At 41.8% G+C, this 19,071-nt stretch overlaps 2 protein-coding genes across 2 annotated transcripts; one reads left to right on the forward strand and one right to left on the reverse strand.

Annotated features, from left to right (window-relative positions):
* Nucleotides 1-972: 972 nt before the first annotated feature.
* Nucleotides 973-10,448, reverse strand: LOC139393081 (tRNA 5-methylaminomethyl-2-thiouridylate methyltransferase). The gene is made up of 11 exons (XM_071141423.1): nucleotides 10,242-10,448; nucleotides 9,900-10,065; nucleotides 8,702-8,808; nucleotides 8,432-8,557; nucleotides 6,653-6,825; nucleotides 3,792-3,845; nucleotides 3,595-3,661; nucleotides 3,363-3,463; nucleotides 3,076-3,220; nucleotides 2,400-2,482; nucleotides 973-1,682 (listed from the first exon to the last, which is right to left on the reverse strand). Exons 1-11 carry the CDS (start codon nucleotides 10,321-10,323, stop codon nucleotides 1,536-1,538), a joined length of 1,251 nt encoding a protein of 416 aa, XP_070997524.1. The 5' UTR covers nucleotides 10,324-10,448; the 3' UTR covers nucleotides 973-1,535.
* Nucleotides 10,449-10,471: 23 nt separating this feature from the next.
* On the forward strand, nucleotides 10,472-13,915 carry LOC139393082 (serine racemase). Its single transcript, XM_071141424.1, has 7 exons — nucleotides 10,472-10,584; nucleotides 11,767-11,951; nucleotides 12,126-12,307; nucleotides 12,407-12,537; nucleotides 12,670-12,818; nucleotides 12,993-13,082; nucleotides 13,295-13,915. Exons 2-7 carry the CDS (start codon nucleotides 11,768-11,770, stop codon nucleotides 13,534-13,536), a joined length of 978 nt encoding a protein of 325 aa, XP_070997525.1. The 5' UTR covers nucleotides 10,472-10,584; nucleotide 11,767; the 3' UTR covers nucleotides 13,537-13,915.
* The last annotated feature ends 5,156 nt before the right edge of the window (nucleotides 13,916-19,071 follow it).

Consider the following 19,071-nt stretch of genomic DNA (forward strand, 5'->3'; position numbering starts at 1 on the left):
AGCGTATTTCCAGTCTGAGCTTTTTTCCGGAACTCCCAGTTGTCTTTGAAGTCAAGATTTAGCAGTTTCGAGTTAACGGTTTCTTTTTAGCTAAAAATGTGGGTTTCAAAACAGGCCCTGAATAACAGGTTGCTACTGATTCAAATCACAACTTTTGGCGAATTGTAGGTTTTAATCCCATGGATATCACATCACCAAGGTATGCATGAAACTAAATAATGCATAACCTGCAAAGCCATTGAACAAGTACAGGTAACGACCAAAATAAAGAAAACACCAACATAAAGTGTCTTAAAAGGGGGTTGGGCCACCACGAGCCAGAATTACTTCAATGCACCTTGGCATAGATTCTACAAGAGTCTGGAACTCTATTGGAGGAATGCGATACCATTCTTCCATAAGAAATTCCATAAATTGGTGTTTTGTTTTGTAGATGGTGGTGGAAAACACTGTCTCAAGCACCACTCCAGAATCTCCCATAAGTGTTCAATTGGGTTGAGATCTGGTGACGACCATGGCATATGGTTTACATCATTTTCATCAAACCATTGTGATTACTCATGCACTGTGGATGAGGGCATTGTCATCCTATAGGGGCATAGCGATGGCAGCCAAAATAATGTGCTCCCCAGCATGTTATACACCCTAACTAAGCATAATGGGATGTTAATTGCTTAATTAACTCAGGAACCACAACATACTTTGTATCCTAAATTTACTCCAGTGTTTCCATTATTTTGGTAGTTACCTGTACATTCCACCTTGTATAACATCAATTACGTTAATTTAACCACCAGAAACAGTGCATAGGCAAAGTATAGGTTAAATATAAATTGTACGTCTTCGCCCCCTTGTGGCTAGGGAGGAAGAGGACGTGAAACAGTAGCCACAGAGGTTATAGTGAAGTGACGCATACTTTAGCTGGATTTCTTCAGTGAGGTTTTCTGCTGGCCACAAAAATGCAAGAAATCACTTATAATTTAAAACAATCGTAAGTTTAATCACTTGCTCTTCAGTTCTGAATTCAAGTTATTCTCTATTTACATATTGCATATTTTATAGTAGTTGAAAAGAATGCAGTTCAATCCAAAATGTGTTTAGGTGAAATGGCACCAAAGGAACAGGCACTCGACTTGTTTGGATTTTCACAAAAGCCATACATTTTTTAATATGCATTTCACATTTTGTAATAATCTGTCCAAATAAATAAATTAGACAATGAATTACCATGTGCATGATTGTACACAGTCCACACTATCAAATAATGATGTACATCACAAGTAACCTAATAGGAAGAAGTATCAACTGAGGGCAACAGTACAGAGGAAGTTTGAGTGTGTGTTTTATGACAAGTGGACAGGTCCGAAAGCATGATCAGTGTGCTCTTCTGTTCTTTAGTAGAGGTTCAGAGAATGGGGTAAGGCTTGTGGAAGTACAGTAGTCTTGTCCACTGAAGTCTGCAATGTAAGGTTAGGTCCATATCGACAGTGGATAGGCCTGGGCTTAGGTCTGTTTCTAGGAAGACTCTCTCAGGCTCAGCTGACTGGTTCCGGAGTCCTCTCCTTGGCCACAGGGGCTTCCTTCATGCGGTCTCGCCCCTGTTGGAGAGTGTGCTCTGTGGGGCCCAGACGGACGATCTTCCCACTTCCCAGGCACTCATCCCCCTTGTACAGCACTGCAAACTGGGGGAGATGAGCGAAGTGAATATGGAGAAATTAGAAGGGAGGGTAGTGATGAGCAGGCATTGACGGAAGGCTATTCAGTCAATGTTGAGGTAGATGAGACGGGCACAGAAAATTGATGTTAGTGGGAGACATTAATGCTGAATATTAACTCCTAGTCCCTCTGAACTAACCTCCACATTTGAGCGCATACACACACTACTATTCTCTATCGCTTCATCTACCCTCACTCTGGCCTCGAGCCCAGAGCTCCAAGACAAACGCGCCTCAGCCATATTGTTCTCTCAGAGCAGTGGGTTATGGGATAGCGCATGAAGAAAGGGGGGTAATCCAAGCGTGGACAAGGCTCTTTGTACCCTGACTAGAGTCTGGAGTAATCCCTGTCAGAGAAACCAGAGACGCACTGGAGCAGCTGGCTACGTTTGTTGGGCCTATGATAGACCTTTGTTAGCTAGCTAATCAGGATCTTAAGGAATAACACACTGGGACTAACACACCAGCTCAACTAAAACCACTGTAATGGTTCATGGGTTGGCTTTACTCTTAAAAGCTGACCTAACGACAATAAATCCATTTGAAAATGGCCTAAAGAAATGTTACTCATAGTTAAAATTCTTCTGAGAACAAAACATCCCTAGAAAGTAATGAAACCAACTGCCCAAACTCTGAAAAGGGTGAGACAGGTGGCTTACTATGTGTGGGAAACAGAGAGCTTACCTGTCCTGGTGTGAGTGCTCTGATCGGGTGAGACAGCATGATCCACACAGAGCCATCCATGTTCAAGGTCACAGTGCAAGGGGCTGGAGATAAACAACCTCACTATGTTATTAACATGTTACTAACACATTAACATGTCACTAACACTTTTGAAGTGTACATTTTTGACTCAATAAAGCTGTTTTTTAAGCCGTATGGGAGGTAACGGTATTGTTATTTCCCCCCCAACTTTGTCATATCCAATTACGATTGGATGGGTCCAGGAGAGGCGAAGGTCGAGTCATGCGTCCTCCGAAACATGACCCGCCAAATCGTGCTCCTTATAACACCCGCCCGCATAACCCGTTAACCAGGAAACACCATTCAACTGATGACCGAAGTCAGCCTGCAGGCAACCCGGGCCCACCACAAGGAGACGCTAGAGCACGATAAGCAAAGTAAAGCCCCCCAGCCAAACCCTCCCTTAACCCTGATGACGCTTGACCAATTTTGCGCCGCCCTGTGGGACTCCCGGTCACGGCAGGTTGTGACACAGCCTGGGATCAAAACTGGGTCTGTAGTGACGCTGCGACTGCGATGCAGTGCATTAGACCGCTGCGCCACTCGGAAGGTAAAGGTATTGTTAATGACACATCCTTACAAATTGTGTCTGGCCCTAACTTGTTATTTCACTCACTGAGAGGCATCTGGTGGATGAAGCGGAAGTGACACTCCATCATCTTAGTCTGGATCAGCTCAGTGGGAGGGTCCTCCGTTATCCAATGGAAACGATCTGTTCGTACCGTGTCTCTGAATAGAGCCGGGTGATTGGTGGTCGGACCCTGATGTTAGGGAGTTTAGAATCAGAATCCCATTGAGAATCAACAGCAAGGAGGTGGGAGATCTGCCTGTATTGTAGTTGGGCCGGTTGTTTAGGACAAAATAAGGTATAACAGTATTGAAGAGGTAGAAACCATTCCTTACCACAAACACTTCTCCAGTAGTAATGTCTTTGTCCACAACAAACCATGCATCCCTCTGCCCACCAATCCTAGCCCTTTGGCCTAGTGTCAGGGTGAACCAACCTGAAAGGAAGAAGGGGCAGAGAACTAGTAGTTAATGTAAAGGTTTACTATTGGAAGAGCAGTACTCTTACAAGGATAGTGGGACAAGCACTACCATAGAAGATACCACTGAGGATATCACACAGCATTACCTTGATGTTCCCCCATGATCTTCCCATCCTCAATGGAGACAAAGTTCCCCGGTTTTGGCTCTAAATACTGACAGAAAAACAGGAATGCAGATATTATCACAAACATGTTTATTTATTACTATGACCAGTGTATCTCAATAATGACCTTCATACAGTAGTTTTTTTCTTCATACAGTGTGTGTATTTGAATTCCATACCTCTAGAATGAAATCCTCAAATTTCCTTTCTCCAATAAAGCAGATGCCCATACTCTGGAAACAGATGACATTCAGTGTTGCCACACAGTCCACGAAAAAAATACAATTGACTTCGTAAAATGTAATCTTTGTCAATACAGTGTAATTAGGGTGTAGGCCAAACAACAACAATGCAATGAAATTATGTTAAACTTTCGTTAATCTGTAGGCAGCTCAGAGAAGAGAGATGATCAATACTTTATCTACACTCCTGTCCGTATGTACTTGGACAGCGAAACTAACATTTTACATTTGGCTCTATACTCCAGCATTTTAGATTTGAGATCAAATGTTTCATATGAGGTGAATGTACAGCATGTCACCTTTTTTTGGGTGGTTATTTTCATACACATTTATTTTACCGCTGAGAAAGGAAAGCACTTGTCCCCACCCCCATGTGAAGAAATCACAAGTATTTGGACAAATTCACTAATAGTGTATCAATAACAGGGGACATTAGCATTTTTGGGAGGGTATGACCTTTATACATGATTTTGGAGGTATGATCGTCATTATTCATGAATGATTATCCGTAATCATGGTAGCATGCACATTAAGACCAGCTACCACGCCCTAACAGGCTATTTTTCCCCTTTACTCATATCAGAATGAAACTTTACCAGTTGAAAAGTAAAACATTTTTTATTTAAAAATATGCAAATCCTCAATAATTTTAAAACACTTCACACATATGTGTGGACCTCTTGACAAAAATGGTAGCAGGTGAATGTTGAACTTTTGTCGCACACACATCCAGATGATTCTGCATAACATTTTGCGCAATGACGCTGTTGGTATGATCAAGGCGTATGCATCCGTCATACGTGTGAAATCCAACCTATGCACCACACAGAATGCAGTCCGACTGACTCTGCAACACAATCCTGCAAGTCGAACGCAGCGTTCCATTGGAAATGAATGTACTTCTGGTGTACCAAATGGCAATGACACTGTCGGTGTGACGGAGGCGATATTTTGCATAAAACTTACAGATAAAACGCCACAAGATATCAAAAAAGGCCTTTGGACAAGTCTGGCTATAAGTCCTAAGAACCAGTGTGTGGAATAATGTCAAATGTACCTCCTTTGAAGGCTGAGAAAAAGGTCATTTTGAGAAAATGGCCGATAAAGACAGGCCGGGCAAAGTTGAATTACTGTTTAACGGATGCTGCCCTTTTTCTGCAAAAAAATTAAATAAATAATCAGATGTGTTATTTTTCTGGCAATATATGCAGCGCTTTGTCTATAATGCACTGTCCGCTCTCCCAAGTTGATGCCCAAGAGACCAAACAGCCTCAGATCATGCGCTCAGATCATGTTTGAGACTCAGATTGGACAGTGTAACACACAAGCTCACACCTGCAGGTGACGTGCCGATGTTCAATTTCTCTCTCGTGCCGTCATGGCTGAAGCCAGTGCAAATTCCTACTATTTGTGTGTTCAGGTTAAACGTGGGACGTCGCTCATTATAAACAAACAGTCTTAAATTGATGTTTAATGCATCATTTTCAGATCTATTAGAAGCGATTAATAGATAAAACAACAATGTCATTGAACCAATTGACTGGCCAGAGATCAGGGCAATCATCAGCAAAGACACAGTGCAAGTTGACAGTACTTTGGACAACCAAATTAAAATCAAAATGATGGATGAAATCGAAGTGTGTCAGCTGTATGGTCATTTGCGATTCATAACTTACATTTAAAAAAAAGGTACTACCAGGAGTAGTAGGCCAGCCGATAACATCAAGGTGGAATGCGTTTGAAGTGATGCGTCGCTGAGAACAGCTAGCATATCCAGCAAAGTACATCGCCAGTGGCACGCACACACTTCAAGCAGATCAGCAGCTCCACAATAATGATAGTAGTGTCACAATAGTGATTGACTGTCTCCAAGGTGGGGGCTTTTCGTGGCAGTCAGACGAGACAATTGAAGGAGGATGCGGTGAGCAAAGTTACTGGGCTCGAATTTAGTCAAGCTTGAACTATATACACTACCGATCAAAAGTTTGGGGTCACTTAGAAATGTCCGTGTTCTAGGCCTCCTCTGTCCAGTGTCTGTGTTGTTTTGCCCATCTTAATCTTTCCCTTTTATTGGCCAGTCTGAGATATGGGTTTTTATTTGCAACTCTGCCTAGAAGGCCAGCATCCCGGAGTCGCCTCCTCACTGTTGGCGTTGAGACTGGTGTTTTGCGGGTACAATTTAATGAAGCTGCCCACATAATTGCAAAAGGGTTTTCTAATGATCAATTAGCCTTTTAAAATGATAAACTTGGATTAGCTAACACAACATACCATTGGAACACAGGAGTGATGGTTGCTGATAATGGGCCTCCGAACGCCTACGTAGATATTCCATTAAAAAATGAGCCGTTTCCAGCTACAATAGTCATTTACAACATTAACAATGTCAACACTGTATTTCTGATCAATTTTATTTCTAAGTGACCCCAAATTTTTGAACGGTAGTGTAGATTGATGCTTCTAATTGTGCATGTTATAAACTACACTTTTTATGATGATGATGATGATGATGATGAGCTATACTCTATGGCTGGATTGATGTATTTTTTCCAAGACTACATTAATTTGGCAGACCTAACTTGATTGACCCTGTTTCTACAAGGCCTAGGTCTGAGAGGCCTAAATCATATTTCTAACCTCATATTAAAGTTGACATTCTGTACTTGTCGCCTCATATGAAATATTTGATCTCAAAAATCGAAAATGCGGGAGTACAGAGACAAATGTAAATGTTTTTGCTTTAATGCCCAAATACAGTACATACAGAGGGCAGTGTATCTGTCTGTGTGGTTAGTTACCTCTTTCTTCTTCAGGACGTGTTGGAAGCCGGCCTCGGCTGCAATCTTCTTCACGTAGTCTTTGGTGAGTCCCGACAGGGGAAAGACTGTACGCCGCAAAGCATCCTGAGAAATCTGGCTGAGGAAGAATGTCTGGTCCTTAAAACGGTCCGCTCCCTGGTACAACCTCACCGCTTCAACGGAGATAACAAAGGGTTAAAATCTGAGATACCAATCTAATGACAGCCCTATAATAATCGGGCCCTATATCAAATATAACCAATGGTGGTACTCATTCAAGTTCCCTGAATTTCTCTACACATATCAAATGTCTACAGGCTTACAGATAAAAGCCTTTCACATATAAAACTCGGTACCCTGGACCGTTTTTGAGAATTCTACAGAACATATTCTGATTTCACAAGGCCTGAAAATAACCGTTTCAGGGTGTGATTAGCAAGACGCACATTCTACACAACGTTCGCGAGCTAGCTTCTTTACAACGGGCAAAAAAGTAGCCACGCGGCAGCGCGAGTCGCGTCACAATACCTGGTACCTAGGTCCTGGATCTTGGACCCGCTACTCACGCAGGTCCAGGTTTCATTTCAACCAGGGTTTGTTTGCATTTCACACATACTTTATAGCGCTGATCAGGGTACCAAACGCTCCAGGATCATAAGGGGATACAGTGAGGGAAAAAAGTATTGGATCCCCTGCTGATTTTGTACGTTTGCCTACTGACAAAGAAATGATCAGTCTATCATTTTAGTGGTAGGTTTATTTGAACAGTTAGAGACAGAATAACAACAGCAAAAATCCAGAAAAACGCATGTCAAAAATGTTATAAATTGATTTGCATTTTAATGAGGGAAATAAGTATTTGACCCCTCTGCAAAACATGACTTAGTACTTGGTGGCAAAACCATCTGACCACAACACTTTCATCCAGTTGTCCTCTGAATCATTCAGATGTTCATTGGCAAACTTCAGACGGGCATGTATATGGGCTTTCTTGAGCAGGGGGACCTTGCGTGCGCTGCAGGATTTCAGTCCTTCACGGCGTAGTGTGTTACCAATTGTTTTCTTGGTGACTATGGTCCCAGCTGCCTTGAGATCATTGACAAGATCCTCCCGTGTAGTTCTGGGCTGATTCCTCACCGTTTTCATGATCATTGCAACTCCACGAGGTGAGATCTTGCATGGAGCCCCAGGCCGAGGGTGATTGACAGTTCTTTTGTGTTTCTTCCATTTGCGAATAATCGCACCAACTGTTGTCACCTTCTCACCAAGCTGCTTGGCGATGGTCTTGTAGCCCATTCCAGCCTTGTGTAGGTTCTGTGGACAGGTGTCTTTTATACAGGTAACAAACTGAGATTAGGAGCACTCCCTTTAAGAGTGTGCTCCTAATCTCAGCCTCGTTACCTGTATAAAAGACACCTGGGAGCCAGAACTCTTTCTGATTGAGAGGGGGGGTCAAATACTTATTTCCCTCATTAAAATGCAAATTAATTTATAACATTTTTGACATGCGTTTTTCTGGATTTTTTTGTTGTTGTTATTCTGTGTCTCACTGTTCAAATAAACCTACCATTGAAAGTATAGACTGATCATTTCTTTGTCAGTGGGCAAACGTACAAAATCAGCAGGGAATCAAATACTTTTTCCCCCTCACCGTATGTGAAAGCGCCCAAAGTCTCCATATTGTTATAGAGGTAAGATTGACATAATAATAATAATAATAATAAAACATTGGTATGAGAAAAGCACAGAAAGATGTTGAGAGGAGGTTGTTGTTCTTACGGTTCCGAATCTCAAAGCGGTCTCTGAAGACATGTTTAGGGGGAGGAGCCACATGACTCTGTTGGAAGACATCTTCATCCTCCTGAGATGTCCTGGCATAGTGGCCTGTCGCCATGGCATCAGCTCCTAGGGGGGAAATCAGCAACAACACAATATTGTCTTTTTTTTGTACAAGCTCAGTTTCTTTAATGGTACTTGAAGGTCTTAGCATACTCAGATGTTTTTCATAATATAATGCATAGTAAAAGTGAGCATTATTATGCTACATACCCAAGCCGTTGATGGCATAATTGTAGAAGTGGTTGAATTTGATGTGTTTGTTGCACAGAATGTCTGGATTTGGTGTCCTGCCCTTCTCATATTCCTTCAAAAGATTGCTGAAGAAAGGAGACATTGGTCAGAGATTGAGAAAGAGAGCAATCTGGGGTGGGTGGGTATAATATGTGGAACGTTCCAACAGGAATCTCTTCCAAAAACATTGTAAATAACAAGGTTGCCATCAAACAACGCACATACAAAGTTGTATAGCGGTAGAATAAGATACCAGGTATCTTGGGGTGGGCTATTTCATAAAGTTTTTCACTCACCACGTTTATGCTGAAAAATGTCTGTCCTCACTCTGGTAGTCTATGGATAAACATTAAGAATACGCTACATGGTGAGTTGATGCCTATTCGGCAGATTAGTTAGCTAGGTGAATTGATTATGTTACTTTGTATGCGTTGTTTGTTGGCAACCTTGTACTTTACAAAGTTTTTGGAACTGATTCCTATTGGAACATTCCACAAATTATACCCATCCATCTGGGGTATATTCACTATCAGATTCCTGTTGAAACGTTCCACAAATTATACCCATCCATCTGGGTTATATTCACTATCAGATTCCTGTTGAAACGTTCCACAAATTATACCCATCCATCTGGGGTATATTCACTATCAGATTCCTGTTGGAACGTTCCACAAATTATACCCATCCTTCTGGGGTATATTCACTAGCAGATTCCTGTTGGAACGTTCCACAAATTATACCCATCCATCTGGGGTATATTCACTATCAGATTCCTGTTGGAACGTTTCACAAATTATACCCATCCATCTGGGGTATATTCACTATCAGTTTCCTATTGGAACGTTCCACAAATTATACCCATCCATCTGGGGTATATTCACTATCAGATTCTGTTGCAAACGGAAAACGTTTTGCAACGAAAATGTGTGTTTCTATTGGACAAATTCAGATAGGTCGCTACCCATTTCATTGCATTTTCTCTGTTTGGTTCTTAAACGGTAAACGGTTTCCTTTGCAAGACAATGAACACACCCCAGATCTAGCCTTGTGACACCAACCTAATCCCGTGATAACTCACATTATTTAAATTAAGGTGAGTGCAGCTGTCTGCTTAGCCGGGCTACAACTGTTCCAATTATACAGATTTAACAATCATCTAATTAAGGAGGATACCTACGTGAACACTTCGTGCCAGTACTCTTTGACGTAGGACACTTGATGGAAAGGTATGTCCAGATTCTGGCACACTTTGTAGGCATCTTCACAGTCCTTTTCGGATGAACACACCCCATTCTCATCCAGGGAATCCCAGTTCTTCATAAACACTCCAGTAACGTGGTACCCTGTTAATAAAACAAGCCAATGGGAAGACGTGAAACTTACAGTAAACAAGAAACATTAGATATAAAATAAAGCATATTCCGTTAACTCATTTTTTTTTAAATGACAGTTTATTTGTATCGTCTCAAGGAGTTTAGCTAACGTTAATGTTGAGTGTTCCAGTGAAGAAACGTCTCACCTCTTCTTCTGAGTAACAAAGCCGTTACAGAGCTGTCAACTCCCCCAGACATCGCGCACACGACATGTCTCACGACACCCATGATTTGTCGCAACTATTTGCCAGGAAAATACGTTTTGAATTGACTAATTCAGGTTACAGCTTAACTTTTTCGGATAGACGCGGCCATTTCTTCGTTCCGTCTCAAAACAATGTCCGACTAGAAACAAGTCGCGTGTGGCTTTACCTCCAGAATAACTGTAACACGGTGTAAACATAACGGAGCTGTTGAAATTCTGCTCCGTAAATTGGATACAAATCTCGAAAATCCACACATTTGCATATATTTTTCGAAAGTATCAAGGTACGTTGACAAGAATTATACATGTCTCTGATTATATTGACTGTTACACCCGCAAAAGTGGAATATATTGCACAAATGTGTAAATCTGTAGTAACAGTTCCACCATATCAATGGTGAGATCATTTTGTGTTACGTGATTTCATTAACGTTAACTCTTCTTGCAAGTATTAACAGAGCAGACGAATGAAACAATATATAATGTGTAATGGTGGAAAGGAGCTAAGCAAGTCATAACTATAATCCTTCTCATCAAATAAAATGTTGTTGGTCACATACACGTGATTAGCAGGGTGTAGCGAAATGCTTGTGCTTTTAGCCCCCGACAGTGCAGTAATATCTTATAAATTACACAACATATACCCAATACACACAAATCCAAGTAGGAATGAATTAAGACTGTGTACATATGGACGAGTGATGTCAGAGCGGGACGGACTAAGAGAGTAGATTCGTATAGAATACAGTATATACATATGAGATGAGTAATGCCAGATATGTCAACATTATTAAAGTCACTAGTGTTCCATTCCTTAAAGTGGCCAGTTATTCCTAGTTTATGCCTATAGGCAGAAGCCTCTAATGTGCTAGTGATGGCTGTTTAACAGTCTGATGGCCTTGAGATAGAAGCTGTTTTTCAGTCTCTCGGTCCCAGCTTTGATGCACCTGTACTGACCTCGCCTTCTGAATGATAGCGGTGGTGAACAGGCAGTGGCTCGGGTGCTTAAAGTGTCCCGGAGGGCGGCTAGTTTGCCCCCGGTAATGCGTTGGGCAGACCGCACCACCCTCTGGAGAGCCTTGCGGTTGCAGGTGGTGCAGTTGCCGTACAAGGCAGTGATACAGCCCGACAGGATGCTTTCAGTTGTGCATCTGTAAAAGTTTGTAAGGGTTTTAGGTGACACGCCAAATTTCTTTAGCCTCCTGAGGTTGAAGAGGCTCTGTTGCGCCTTCTTCACCACACTGTCTGTGTGGGGGGTCCATTTCAGTTTGTCAGTGATGTGTAAGCCAAGGAACTTGAAGCTGGGGTGCACCCTCTGCTGTTTCCTGAAGTCTACAATCATCTCCTTTGTTTTGTTGATGTTGAGTGAGAGGTTGTTTTCTATGCAAATTAATGACTGGTTTTAGGACAATCCCACCAAAGACTGTTTTGAACCACTTTGATACAACTCTGTGGTTGTCTTCCAGCATGGTGGACGTGCCACTATCAGTGAAAGCCATCACTTTGGATCTGCTAAGAGATGCCAGAGAGACAGTGAGGACCAGTCCTTTGGGAGTCATCAACACTCCTATGATCCCATGGTGCCAAACAACACTACCGCTCAACATCCCCTGTAACATCCACATCAAACTGGAGAACATGCAGAGAACTGGTGAGTTTGTGTATGAATTAGATGCATTAGTCAGACACATTTACATTACTACTGTACAAGTTTAAATTAATAATGTAGGCTGTTTTGTGGTAGATATATCGATAGACATGGTTGATGTTGGACATTGAGAGTGATACAATAACAGCAGTTTCATGTCATTGTGTTAATTGCCAGGTTCATTTAAGATAAGAGGAGTGGCCAACCAGTTTGCCAGGAGACCAAAAGGAGCCCATTTTGTCACCATGTCTGCAGGGAACTATGGGAAGTCTTTTGCATATGCCTCTAAACACTACGGCTCCAAGGGGAAAGTGGTGATGCCAGAGACAGCCCCTGTATCCAGATCTACACTCATACAAGTCAGGTTCTTGTTTCCAATTGACTGCTTCAGTCTTTAATTGTATCATCTAAAATGACACGTCTGAAAATAACCAAACATATTGGTCCATTCGCTCCAGAATTTTGGATGTGAGGTGGAACGGGTGCCTACAACCTGTCTGATGAACGTGGTGAATCGTTGTGTCCAGGAGGAAAACATGACGTTCCTCCACTCATATGACGACCTGGACCTGATTGCAGGACATGCCAGGTATAGAACAGCCGAACAAGGCAACACAACAAGCTTCCTCTTTTAGAGGGAAAATAAAATGCTGGTCTGTCTCTCGCTGTCTGTCTCTCTCACTCCCCACCCTCTCTCCCTCCCCCTCTCTCTGTGCTGTAGTCTAGGTTTTGAAGTACTGGAGGTGATGCCCCAGCCTGATGTAGTGGTGGTGTGCTGTGGAGGAGGAGGTCTACTGGCTGGGGTGGCTGCTGCCATTAAATTGGCCGGCTGCGAGAAGACAAGGATCTATGGGGTAGAGCCAGAAGGAGGTACATAACACCTGTTGTTTAAATCTCACCAAGACAATATCAGGCAGGGCTTTTTACAACTAAGATATACCACAAACTGACATACATGAACATACACATGGGGCAATATACTGAGGGGTTGATATACAGTATGACCATTTTGTTGACCTTCATTTCCTGTCTTTGATTCATTAGCCTGCACCATGTACAAAAGTTTCATCGAGAAGAAGCCTATAGGCATGGACACCAAGAGCATCGCGTCAGGACTGGCTCCACCTTTTGCAGGTACAGTACATTGGCTAGACCTAAATAAATCCTAAAAGATCAGGACATAAGAGGGAACAACTTTGTCTTCATCTGGAATGAACCATAGCCAAGCAAATAAATCTGTGAATTGTGCCTTCTTTACCTGTGCTAACTCCCTGATGTGCTCTGTACCATAAGTCACGTAAAGGTTAAAGCATCTACCATTGTTAACTGCCTGGTGTGTTGTCCAGGCACCCTGCCCTACGAGCTGTGCCAGCGCTACGTTGAGGAGATCGTACTGGTGAGCGATGAGGAGATCAAGGCTGCCGTGTCTACCCTGTACAGGGCGGGGCTCCTAGTGGAGCCGTCAGGGTCCGCGGCATTCGCAGCCATCGCTAACGACAGAATCCCTGACATTGCTGGGAGGAACGTGGTGGTCATCCTAAGTGGAGGAAACATCGGCAAAGACGAGCTCACTAACTTCCCTGATTGAATATCTAGTTACTTACATACTTAGGAATTGTTCTACTCATGAAGCATAGGCCACAAACAATAGTTTTCCAGCGTATTTAGTCCCGGGTGATTTGTTCACATTCTCCTCATGCGTTTCCCCATTGAATATGCACAAAGTTATTATAACAGTGACTACTACAGAGAATAAAGAATGATTATTCCAACCAGTCTGAGTTAGGAGAAATGATGCATTATTATTTTACTACATTGACTGTTACAGAGAAGAAAGAATGACCATTGCTCTAACCAGCTAAAGATAGGTGCAAATCATGCATTATTTTTTCTCACTAATACTTTTTATACTGTGATAGTATCTTTTTGCAAATAAACTATGCAATGTATTCAGTATCAGGAACATATGCTGTGTTTGATCACTGAAATGTCAACAACTCAACTGTGCTCTTTGTTCAACCGAAAGACAAATTCTCATGTCCATACTGCATAGCAATCACTTGATGGGGTGTATACTAGGCACGTAAGAAGCACACATGCCTAGGTAACAGGCAGTGAATCAGCTATCAGTGAATCAGAGTTACCAAATAACAAAACTATGAGTAGACCATAACCTCCCACCTACAATGCATTCGGAAAGTATTCAGAACCCTTTATCCACATTTTGTTACTTTCCAGCCTTGTTCTAAAATGGATTACATGTTGTTTTTTCCTCATCAATCTACACACAACACCTAATGTCAAAGCGAAACAGGGCGTTAGAATTTTTTTGCACATTTATTAAATGAAAAATAGCAATACCTTATTTACATAAGTATTCAGATCCTTTGCCATGAGACTCAACATTCAGCTCCGGTGCATCCTGTTTCCATTGATCATCCTTGAGATGTATCTACAACTTGATTGGACTCCACATGTGTTAAACTCTATTGATTTGAAAGGCACACACCTGTCTATATAAGGTCCCACAGTTGACAGTGCATGTCAGAGCAAAAACCAAGCCATGAGGTCGAAGGAATTGTCCGTAGAGCACCGAGAAAGGATTGTGTCGAGGCACAGATCTGGGAAAGGGTACCACAAAATGTCTGCAGCACTGAAAGTCCCAAAAACACAGTGGCCTCCATCATTCTTAAATGGAAGACGTTTGGAACGACCGACGTCCTAGAGCTGGCCGCCCAGCCAAACTGAGCAATCAGGGGAGAAGGGCCTTGGGAGGTGACCAAGAATACAATGTTCACTCTGACAGAGTTCCTCTGCGGAGATGGGAGAACCTTCCATAAGGACAACCATCTCTACTGCACTCCCCCAATCAGGCCTTTGTGGTAGAGTGGCCAGACACAGAAGCCATTCTTCAGTAAAAGGCACATGACAGCCTGCTTTGAGTTTGCCAAAAGACACCTAAAGGACTCAGACCATGATAAATAAAATTCTCTGGTCTGATGAAACCAAAATTGAACTCTTTGGCCTGAATGCCAAGTGTCACGCCTGGAGGAAACCTGGCACTATCTGTATGGTGAAGCATGGGGTTGGCAGAGACTGGGAAACTAGTCAGGATCCCGAGAATGATGAACGATGCCAAGTACAGAGAGGTCCTTGATGAAAACCAGAATGCTCAGGACCTCAGACTGGGGCGAATGTTTCCCTTCCAACAGGACAATGACCAAGACAACGCAGGAGTGGCTTCGGAACAAGTCACTAAATGTCCTTGAGTGGCCCAGCCAGAGCCCGGACTTGAACCCAATCGAACATCTTTGGAGAGACCTGAAAATAGCTGTGCAGCAATGCTCCCCATCCAACCTGACAGAGCTGGAGAAGATCTGCAGAGAATAGGAGAAACTCCCCCAATTTTTATTTTTTATTTCACCTTTATTTAACCAGGTAGGCTAGTTGAGAACAAGTTCTCATTTGCAACTGCGACCTGGCCAAGATAAAGCATAGCAGTGTGAACAGACAACACAAAGTTACACATGGAGTAAACAATTAACAAATACAGGTGTGCCAAGCTTGTAGCATCATACCCAAATAGACTAGAGACTGTAATTGCTGCCAAAGGTGCTTCAACAAAGTACTGAGTAAAGGGTCTGAATACTTATGTAAATTCTGTTGTATTTCATATAAATGTACAAAAAAGTTCTGAACCTGTTTTTGCTTTGTCATTATGGGGTAGATTGATGAGCAAAAAAAAAACAATTTAATCAATTTTAGAATAAGGCTGTAACGTAACAGAATACTTTCCGAATGCACTGTACATCATGATATCTCCTAGAGCTTGAGATTTAGGTCTCAGTGTTTTAGCACACTCCCCTTATCTCCAGACAGCAACACCACTTCTCAATAGCCTCGTTTACACCTTGTGCTAAGATGTGTTTTTTACTATCCGATCAAGCTGATCCAATTACTATCTGATCAAGTTCTGTCACGAACATGTGGTATTAAAATGTGTCTGTTATCTGTCCATTGTGTCTGCATTGTGACCACATTTTCCTGGTCCTTCCAAGTATTAACATTATTTGGGAGATTGTTTAAAAATAATGATTTGAGTGTCATGATTGGACAATTATTGATGCCTTGAGTCAATGGTGTCAATTGCCAATCATTTTACTGGGTGCTATAATGATCAATTAAATGGTTTCACCATATCTGTTGACACTTGTAAAATATCCAGATACAATGGTCATCACTAGTTAGCACAGCTACAAAGTCAGATCCCCACAGCCACAAAGTCTAAATTGGCTACAAAGTCTAAAAATGAGCTTTTTCGTCTTAATTTAACATTAGGCATAAAGTTATCAGTGTGTTTAAGGTTAGGTTTAGGTAGAAAATCTCATTTTAAGAAGATAAATTGTAGAAATGGGCAAGGATTATCCATAATTATGACTTTGTGGCTGTGTTAACTAGGGACGACCAGATAAAAACGCGTGTCTGACTACCTCTGGAGGTGGTTAGAGGGCATTACTACACTCAATACGTAGATGCGACTATCAGAACACAATGATTGCATTGAAAAAACAGGTTTGGCCTCATTTACAAAAGCAGCCCAATTCTGATATCTTTTCCTCTAATTGGTCTTTTGACCAATCCTAGCAGATCTTTTCATATCAGATCTTATTCAGAGCTGATCTGATTGGTCAAAAGACCAATTAGTGAAAAAAGATAGCAGAATTGGTCTGCCTGTGTAAAAGCAGCCGTCTAGACGAACAAAGGTCCGCATTGAGGTCTGATTGTGCTCAGATTAGGCTGACCCCCTCAGGAACTGGTTGGGGACGCATTGGGTCCGGCTTTCTTCTCAGTCTGGATACGATCAGGTTACCAAAAGTGCACAAGGTGTGTGATGTCATCAGCATTCACTTTAGCAAATGTAAAACAACACTAGACGTTGAACTGACATCTGTGCCCAGTGGGTAGGAATGTATTTGCTCCACAACGTTGAAATAAAAAGGTGACTCACACCTACCCACTGGGCACAGATGTCAGTTCAACGTCTAATTTTGTTTTACATTTGCTAAAGTGAATTCAACGTGAAATCAAACAAATATTTCAAACCTATCATTGAATTTAAGTTATAAATTGTGTGAAAAAAATACAAAATGACCTTTGATTACTTTTTTCAAATCGAATAAGTTTTCCACATTGATTTTTTAGTTGGAAACCATGTTGATTCAAACCGTTTTTGCCCAGTGGTTATCGTGTGAGGAACGTGTTTGCTGGCCTCAAACGCTAGCCAGCTGGCTTATATTTAGAATATATATATATATATTTGGCTATAGTTATAAACATTGTTATACTTAAGCAATAAGGCACGAGGGGGTGTGGTATATGGCCAATATACCACGGCTAAGGACCGTTCTTAAGCACGATGCATCGCGGAGTGCTGGACACAGCCCTTAGCCGTGGTATATTGGCCATATACCACAAAACCCTGAGGTGCCTTTTTGCTATTATAAACTGGCTGCCAACATAACTAGAGCAGTAAAAATACATGTTTTGTCATACCCGAGGTATACCACGGCTGTCATCCAATCAGCATTCATGGCTCTTATAAAATGCTGCCTATGCCACCTCATATTTTGCCTATGCCACCGTTTGCAATGCTTACTGGCATTTGAATATAGCGCAGCAAAAGGGAATCCGATTCCGGACACAATATGGACAAGGGAGACACATTTAAATGTAGGTGTAGCTGCATGATGTGTTTGTAATTCCATTATCAGAATACAAAAACTGCATTAACTGTCTAGACATGGCCAGAATGATATAACTACAATCAGTTCCCAATGTGTATTTTGATTGTCGACACTTGTCTACAAATGTGGGCACAATCAGAATGTGGACAAAATCAGGAGAAAGTACACGTTAGCACCAGGTATAAATGGAGCTTCTGTAACACACAGGGCTATTGCTGTTCAGCTATAGGACTGGGGTCACTGTACAGACTATAGATGGGATGGAGGGGAATCATACTGAACCACGAGGGATCCCAGATGAAAAACTTAGACACCGAAGTGATGCTTTTTTATTTTGAGAAGGGTGAACTCTACCAGGAGGTGGGATTGTGTTTTTTTATGTCTATTCTGTTCATATGAGGTAAAAAATAAAAAATTGAACAGTATGTTCATATATATTTGATAGAATTATGATTCAATATCTGCATTTGCAGTATTTGAGAAATGAAATGCACAATTATATATATTATTTACAGTAGTTTGGTCAAATACATCTGTGACATAGTTTCTGATAATTAATTGGTGTTCTTGTCACTATGATTTTTTATTTTATTTTTACCTTTATTTAACTAGGCAAGTCAGTTAAGAACAAATTCTTATTTTCAATGACGGCCTAGGAACAGTGTTGTTCAGGGGCAGAACGACAGACCTTGTCAGCTCGGGGGTTTGAACTTGCAACCTTCCGGTTACTAGTCCAACGCTCTAACCACTAGGCTACCCTGCTGCCCTTTAGGCTAGAAGGCAAAATGATAAGAGGGAACCAGCGAAGAAATGACGATATCAGACCAAGTACATACAAGAAGTTGTAACAGCTTGCAGTGGTTATGTCTATTGAATATCATTGTGCTGTGGCCTACATGGACCCAGGACAAAACATAGTTGCCTTGCTATCTTTGAGATAACTCAAGTACAACTGCATCATCAAAGATTCATACGTGTTACATCTGCTTCAAACATTTCCAGCACGATTCATGTAGCAAAACAAAGAATGTCAGTGAGTGGTGACACTGACAGACCCCTGTGAGACAAAAAGGGGGATTTAATAAATCCCCAACCTGAACTGTGACGAATGAACATGAGAACATTGATTATTGATGATGTACCACAGTGCCCGTCCCACTCCTGCAACTCAAGGAGCCCCAATTCCTCTGAGTTCCCAGGCCAGGGGAGAGGACGGGATACTCAGGACAGGACTGTTCCCCACAGGAACAATGTGATGAATGAAAGGGCTATTTCAGGAGCGAGTTGGTTACACAATGGGGTGGATTATTTGTGGGTTTAAAAGGAAAAGCTGTTTTTCATCAAATGTACTGACTGTAAATACATTGCATCATACTGTA

This window comes from Oncorhynchus clarkii, chromosome 33, assembly GCF_045791955.1.
Source record: "Oncorhynchus clarkii lewisi isolate Uvic-CL-2024 chromosome 33, UVic_Ocla_1.0, whole genome shotgun sequence".
Classification (NCBI taxonomy): Eukaryota; Metazoa; Chordata; class Actinopteri; order Salmoniformes; family Salmonidae; genus Oncorhynchus; species Oncorhynchus clarkii.

What these genes read in the sequence shown, in the direction of transcription:
- LOC139393081 (XM_071141423.1), bottom strand. Translation starts at nt 10,323, where the DNA reads ATGGGTGTCGTGAGACATGTCGTGTGCGCGATGTCTGGGGGAGTTGAC. An exon ending in TACTGGCACGAAGTGTTCAC is followed by an intron (nt 8,809 to 9,899) that starts GTAGGTATCCTC and finishes TCCTTTCTTCAG; the next exon opens with CAATCTTTTGAAGGAATATG. An exon ending in TTGAGGATTTCATTCTAGAG is followed by an intron (nt 3,662 to 3,791) that starts GTATGGAATTCA and finishes TTTTTCTGTCAG; the next exon opens with TATTTAGAGCCAAAACCGGG.
- LOC139393082 (XM_071141424.1), top strand. Translation starts at nt 11,768, where the DNA reads ATGGTGGACGTGCCACTATCAGTGAAAGCCATCACTTTGGATCTGCTA. An exon ending in GGAGAACATGCAGAGAACTG is followed by an intron (nt 11,952 to 12,125) that starts GTGAGTTTGTGT and finishes GTTAATTGCCAG; the next exon opens with GTTCATTTAAGATAAGAGGA. An exon ending in TGGGGTAGAGCCAGAAGGAG is followed by an intron (nt 12,819 to 12,992) that starts GTACATAACACC and finishes TTGATTCATTAG; the next exon opens with CCTGCACCATGTACAAAAGT.